Here is a 7870-nt window from a genome sequence, read left to right on the forward strand (position 1 = left end):
TTCCTGCCTTTGCAAACATGTGTGAGATTTGGAATGGATTTAGATCTGCTGGAGTTAAAGTGAAAAATGTCACTCCTGCCTCTGTGCGTACTTTCCTGCAAGCAAAACCTCTGAATGATCCAACACAAACAGATGAGGATTTACCCTTGCCTATAACTGAGACTTTGATCAGAGATGAAACAAGATGTTCAGAACTCCTGAACTTTTGTCTGAATGATCCACAGTTGATAAAAAATGCAGAAAATGAGGCCACTTTGCTGAATGGACTTCCACTTCTTCTCACAAAAGATAAGATTTTGAGACCATTTAACTCTGACACTCCAAAGTTGATTTCAAGATATGAAAACATTTTCTTCGGCTATAAAGAAAATTTTGCAGATTATGAAATTTATGGAGCTCACATTGATCTTCTGCAAAATTTGAACTTTGTTCAGAAAGTGACACTTCCCAGTGCAATGGAATACCTGCAACCAATAATTCAGCATCTTCTTCAGAGCTGTGCAGTTGACCCAGATAGTGGCCATCATGTCCCAGATAAAACGATGTTGAAGTGGTTGGAATTACTTTGGAGGTTCATTACAAGTGAAATTCCACAGGAAACATCTAGTGCTGCGGAAGGAAGTCTGACAATAAGTGATGTGAAGAATCTTTTCAGTGACTGCAGTATTCTTCCTGTTGTGTGTCCAAATTTAAACAACAAGCAGCTCCTACAAACAATGAAAGAGATGTCAAGTGTCATTCCAGCTGCATCAGAAAAGGACATATCAAATATCCTGTTCAAGCTTGGTTTTATGAAGCTTGATAATGTGTTCTTTTCAAAAGCAAGCTTTCATCGATCTCCAGCACTACACACTAAACTAATGGATGTGAATGACAGAAGTGCAGTGTTGAGCCAGGTCTGCAACATCAACCACTCAAAGTTTTCTCACCTTTCGAATGATGATATGAAAGAATTTCAAAACTTCCTGCAGTCTGGAGTATCCAAGTGTGAAAATCGTCAAGATTTTGTGAAGAAGTTAAAGTCCTTACCAATATTTGAAACAACACTTGGCAAACGAGTACGGATTGATGGACATAAGGAGGTATTAGTCCTCAACAGCAGCTGTTCAGTGACATTTCCAGACTTATTCACCCTGTCCAGCAGCAACAGCCTTTTTCTCAAATACAACTCAGAAAATGTTGCTCTTTCAGAATTATTAAAAATTAAAATCCTGAAGGATTTGGACTATTTCATGAAGTTCATTTTGCCTGCTGTACACAGACTTACAGAGAAAGAGACTCTTGACTGCCTCAAGCTGTTACTGATCCTACAACATGACTATCAGTTTTCACAGTACAAAGACAATGTCATATCAACAATGAAGTCAGTGAAATTGATTCACAGTTGTCAAGGAAGACTGGAGATGGCATCATACTTTTTCGATGATCATGTTGAGCTTTACAAGAAAATGGTGCCCCAAGAAAAATTTGTGCCAGAGAAATTTTGGACAGACTTGTGTGCAGAAAATCAAAACAGACGAACAGAAGCAAGAAAGCTAATCAGAGAACTTGGAATGAAACATGATGTGTCAACAGATGACATAATCAATTTTGCAACCCAACTAGAATCAGAAGCAAAAGGAAACAGGAAAGATGATGAGCTGCAACAGAAATCAGATTTGCTTTTCAGACAAGCTTTGAGGAAAGTGATCAATGACAAAAACGAAAGCTTGCTAAGGAGCATTGCTGACATCAAGTTAATTTTTCCAGTTAAGATTAAAACAGATCTTTGCAGCTACCACCAACAATATGCTGCAGCAAACACTACTGTTCAAATCAGAGGATCTCTGATCGATGGAGATCCTAACCATCAGGAGTTGATTTGGTCTTCAATGCCAATTATACATCTACCAGTTTATTTCTCTCAGAATCTTTTAAAAATGATGAAAAATGCAGGAGCTCATGACCAACCACCCTCACAATGTGTGATCAGCAACATGAGAAACATCTGTCAGTCACCGTGTAAAACTGATCCGCTGATCAAAACCCGTGCCAAAGTGTTTCGACGTGCTTATGCCTACCTGCAAGCTAATGGCTTTGATGAAAAGAAACTGGCCGGTCTTCCTGTTATCTTGGTTGAAAAAGACACAGCACTTTTTAAAGCTGGTGATGTGTGTCTTTCACTTGATGATGACCTTGAGTTCAGACCATATTTGTACAAAACTTCCTCAGAAGATGCCTTGTATGCAGAGTTCTTCAAGAAGATTGGTGTAAAGAAGGAAGCCACTGCAGTGCATTACTGTAATGTCCTGGCAGCTGTGTACGAAGATTCCTGTGATAAACAACAACTGAATGCAAACCAACAGAAGACTGTGAAACGAGCAGTTCAGCAGTTGTTTCACTTAATCAAAACTCAAGAAAAGCAGGTCTTCACTGCTGATGTTCAAACTTTGTATCTTCCTGCAGTAGATGGAAAGTTGTACCCATCATGTTCCCTCTACTACAATGACACAGTGTTTGAGACTAAAAGGGTGGAAGAAGCTCTGGAGGACAAGTTCTTGTTGCTTGAGAAACTCAGTAAATGTCATTTGGGCAAAGACATTTATGAGCATCATCGACTGGTGCAGCTGTTGCCTCAGAAATTTCGACCTAAAATGTTGTCTGAGATCACAGAGGAGAAAATGGTGGAACCACACATGCAGCTTTGTGAACTTGGGAATGGTTGTGACTTTAGTGGATGGTTTGATAAACATCTCTCTTCAGGAGCATTCAGGCATGGATTAATTTGCCTTCTCAGAGAGCAGTCTCAGGGTCAAATAACAGAAGAAGAAGAAAATGAGATGTGTGAGAAGATTTTTGGCAGCATTCAGATTGTTTGCTGTGAAACTTTAGAAACAATGCTGTGGCTGGACACCCAGCCGCTAAATCAAACTACCAGGGAAACTGATGTTTTCGTCAAACGAGAACAACAAGGTTGTACCTTTTACCTAAAGCACAATGATGACATAACACCTAAAGTGTTATTTGAAGTTAACATGATTTTGACAAAGGAGATCAACGTTCTTTTAGATCATGGGATATCATCAGTTCACCTCCCAGTGCTTGGACAACTTCTTATGTGTGATGATCTGCAGGATGTTCAGAAAACTCTGGCTAAGAATCAAATCCGTGACAGTGCTGAAACTGAAAGCATCTTTCTCAATCCACCAGACCCTGGGACAGACATTCCAGATGAATGGCATGATTCATTAGACATGGGGTTTCTTAATAACTTTGAAGAGGGGGAATACGTTGGCTACAGTATCAACAACAAGTACATTCATGCAGTTATTGTTGAAGAGCTTCCTGAGCCCTCTGGAAGATTGTCCAAGAGATACAAAATTGATATTGGAGAGGATGAGCCAGTTGAAGTCACTCATCTTGACTTATATCAGTTTAAACGAGAAAAGAAGCCAAAACCTAAGGGTAGAGAGGATGAGCCAAGTGAACCTGGTCATCAGTTTAAACAGGAAAAGAAGCTCAAAGTAGATCAGAAGACAAGCACATCCTCCATGGAGCTGGAGACACATGTAGGAGCTGAACCACGTTCTTCCCAACCCTCACCAAATTCCCTACCAAGCTCTTTAGATGAAGCTAAGAAGGAGATTGACAAATGTCTGAATGAGATCTGGAGTTTTCCTGAAGAGGAAAGGCGGAAAGGCATCAGGAGACTGTACCTCAAATGGCATCCTGACAAAAACCCTGACTGCCTTCAACTTGCCACAGAAGCATTTAAATATTTGCATAATCGCATTGATGAGCTCACCAAGGGCAAATGTAAAGCAACAAACTCCTCTTATTCCAGCGGCTCTTCAAGTTACACAGACTTCTACCAGCACTGGGATCAAGAGGCCAGGCATCACAGAAGAGGTCGAGAAAGATTCTTTAGGGGTTTCCATAACACAAATATTCCAAAGCCAAACAAAGAGGAGGCCCAGCGCTGGTATAAACAGGCTCGCTGCGATCTTGACGCAGCCCAAGAAGACACAGGTGGAAAAAGCACAGAGTGGTGTCTCTTTAAAGTCCATCAAGCAGTGGAAAAAGCTCTCTTTGCTGCAGAGTACAAACGTAATGGCCGTCACTCCCCCAGCAGCACAATTTCAACTACTGCAGCAAAGGTGTCACACTACCACCCTCAGCTGAGAGACCTGCCTCGAATTGTGGAGGATCTGAAGGCACTGGGAGTGGACGCCAAAAAGACTCAATACCCCAATTACCATCCCTATCCTCACATTCCTAATGGACAGTTCAGGTCAGAAAATGAAATGTTAGCACTGAACAAGGCCTCTGAGCTGCTCAGTAAAATAGAGGCATATGTAAACTAAATGGGCAGTCAGTCAAATTGTTCCGCACAAAAAAATGTATGCAAGTCATTTATATCACTGCCACTTAATTTTTTGTTATTCCATGCATCACCCTTTTACTAGCTTTCATTTTATCTTTCAAATTGCACTAGAATCAAAGAATTACAGAATCCATGGCATAATACACATTTTTTTTATTTGATGTGGTAAACTCTTAATATCTATTGTGCAGCATTGAAAATCAATAAAAACAGTGAACATGGTGAAACTGTGGAAAGAAAAACTTTTCCATCTTTGTTTTTATTATAACTGTGCATCTGAGACTGATAATTACTCCATAAATTACTTTTGAAACTGTAAATATGAAAGCATTTTTGAAAATGTTAAATACATTTATGACTCTTTGTGGACCAGTGTAGTCAGTGTATAGTATGTTTTGGTTTATGCTTTACAAAAGTAACTAATTCCATAATAATTTCTAAAATAATCTGTGGCTTTGATGTAAAAATGGAAATGTTGTCTTACAAAAAACAACCTGAGTCAGTGTACAACATTCCCATTGTTTAATAATCTTTATACTCAATGAAGAACTGTATGTAGTATTATAATCATCATGAAAGTTCAGTTTTATTTTTGCATTGTCATTGATTATGCAACATCATTAGTTTTGTATTTTACTTCTTTTTTTTCATATTTCTTTTTCATGAAGTTTGCAGTGAGTTCACTCACTTTATTTTTACTTTTATTGTTTAGAAAATACAAGTGATTTTTTTTGCTTGTTGTGTTAACAGTTTTCACTAATTTGGCATGGACTAACTATTTCCTGCATTATTTTATATACTTTAAGCTTGTGATTTAACAAAGTTATTTTGTTTTCAATTTCTTAACTTATCCCTAGATTTATCTTTCTTGTATGCAAAATATTTCTTGAACATTTATTACAACATTGTCCTTGACATCAGGTCCATCACAGCAAAATGTTTTCAGAGTAACAATATATTTACTGACATTCCTCTGGAATATTTGGAGTTTTTATTAAATTAGTTCGTCGTGCATTTTTGACAACTTATTAAAAAACAGTAAAATCAATCGACAATAAAATGATAGTTGTTCTTTAGTTTTTTTTTTTAAATCCAGCCTGTAACAATGACCAATCAGTAAAATTATGTTATTAATATACAAATGCAGAAATATGTGCTGGAATATTTGTTTTCACAAACAGTTTTTGTTACATTTTTACTTCTGCTCACCTTTGAATTAAATAAATATTGCAAAAGCAAAAACTGAAACACCAGTTTGTCATCTGTTTAATATAAGATTCCTGCTGTGAATGTATTTTGTGAATTAAATGTATTTTGTCACTTTTCAGATAAGTCTTATTTAGGATCAGATAAATGTCCTTGGCACTACTCTTGATTTACTGTTTCCTAATTCTATAGGTAAATTGATGTTTTCTGCTTTTATTGCTGTCCTAAATCAGTCATGATTACTATAAATGGGCCTTTTTAAGCAAATAAATAATATATATATATATATAAAACCTCACATTATTAAAGTGAAACTAAATTTATATGGAGTAATACCAATTACATAAAAACATTTCATGTAAAATAAGTACTTGCATAAATATTCACCCCCTTTGAAATGACTGTCCTAATTCAACTCAGAGAAAAAATTATTGAAAATTACAAGTTGGAATGGATACAGAAAGATTTCCAGGGTCCTAAACATCCGCAGGAATTCAGTTAAATCCATCATTAGGAGATGGAAGATATATGGGAGGGACATATGTAAATCTACCAAGAGCAGACCGTGACGAAGGAGAACACAGAGACCACCAAGACCCCTGTGAGCACTCGGAAGGAGTTCCAGGCTTCAGCAGGTGAGATGGGAGAGATGTACATATAACCGCTGATGTCCAGGTTCTTCACCAGTCTGAGCTTTATTGGGGAGGGGCAAACAGAAAGACACTGTTGAAGAAGTCTTGACTAGAGTTTGTTTAGAGAGTCGTGTCAAGTTTTACCACAAATAATTATAGAAAAAGGTAAATGTTTGTCAGGTTGGAGTGAAATAAACCCAGAATGCAGACTCATATTTGTAGAAATAAGGGAGTGATTTATTTTAAAGAACAAAAACCAAAGGGCTGACATGGCAGCAAATAAATAAAGAGCAAAAACGTCCAAATCAATCGCTGGCAACACGAGGAAGACGGTACAGTACATATCTGTAAAAACGAAACAGTGAGTAAGTGAAGAAGATGGACAGGTTTTAAAGACAGGTGGTGATTGGAAAGTGGACACAGGTGACTGACTACAAACTTGGGACGGGTGTAGACAGGTGTGGCAGGCAAACTAGTAAAACTGTAGGTGGCGGTATGCACCTATAAGTTGTTTGCGAGCCGCCATTGAAGAAGAAGAACTAGTAAAGCTGAGGACAGGTGAGTAATAACAGGGACACAGAGTACAGGGAGCAGCAACTTTACAACAACTTAAACTGTGAAACTACACACAGAAGTAATGAGAAATAAAACAACTACAGAAACCTAAAAAAATAACCTTACTACAAAAGAGACTCAAAAAATAACTCAAATCCTAAGAAATGTTCAAGACTACACATTCTTTGTGTATTCTTTAAGATAAAGCTTGTTATTTATTTCATAAACTTTCTTTTTATTATTAGTTTTGTGTCACTCACTCACTCAGAATCCACTTTGTGTTGTTCTCCGGAACAAAAAAGTAAAAGAAGCTAAAACGCATATTCTATCTTAATACATCCAATAAAGCTTTGAGCCTCAATTTTAATATATTAAAAAATGATTTACTATGTATAATTTTCATGTCTGAGGCAGGTAATTTGAGAAATTTTTTTGCTAAAAATAATTTCTGCTGCTCAACTTGCAGTTGCTTGTATGTACATTTTTGGTTATGTTTTTACTACGATAAAAATGTAACTTTTAATGTCTACTGGTAATATTGTAATTGTGGATAACCTTTATTTCAAATAAAGTGATTTTGACCAGGATATTGTGGTTCATTAATGGCATTATTGAAACCTAAAACAGTAGTGGTTTGATTATATGGTAAAACAGCTTGCCATACCTTGTGCCAACTCTCGGCTGCAGGTAGATTTGAGCGCACGTGACCCATTATTATTTGTTCATCTCATCAGCCTCTCCGTGTTCTCAGTTATAATTATAGATCTTTTATAACATCTGATCCTTGTTTCCTTTTGCGGACACAGGGCCTCGATCTGCGCGCGTCAGACAAAACTTGTGAACCAAACAGAAATATTTCTGTCTGAACTGAAACGAAGCCCGTTCAAACATCATGTAAGAAATGTAGACGAGGATGTGTGTGGGCGTGATCCCAGCGAGAGACAAGCGGGTTATGCTGTCAGAGTGATGAATTAACGGCCCGTAATGAACCGTGGAGGATTTTCTCCTGTAAGTTTCGTTAGCTGTGTGAAGCTGACACCCCACCCACGTCCAAAAATCCAGCAAATAGTCTGAATGGTTAGTGCTCCGTTTGTGCAGGTTTGTGCCGTTAAAA

General features: G+C 37.5%; 1 protein-coding gene across 1 annotated transcript in view; it reads left to right on the forward strand.

Annotated features, from left to right (window-relative positions):
- The window catches only part of si:dkeyp-118h9.7 (sacsin), an 11006-nt gene extending 5395 nt beyond the window's left edge, over nucleotides 1-5611 (forward strand). Inside the window, exon 8 of the mRNA XM_037976194.1 lies at nucleotides 2-5611. Within this exon, the coding sequence (XP_037832122.1) occupies nucleotides 2-4343 (4342 nt within the window). The 3' untranslated portion in view covers nucleotides 4344-5611. The remainder of the gene's footprint in view (nucleotide 1) is intronic.
- Nucleotides 5612-7870: the final 2259 nt, after the last annotated feature.

Source organism: Kryptolebias marmoratus, linkage group LG6 (genome assembly GCF_001649575.2).
Source record: "Kryptolebias marmoratus isolate JLee-2015 linkage group LG6, ASM164957v2, whole genome shotgun sequence".
NCBI classification, from domain to species: Eukaryota; Metazoa; Chordata; class Actinopteri; order Cyprinodontiformes; family Rivulidae; genus Kryptolebias; species Kryptolebias marmoratus.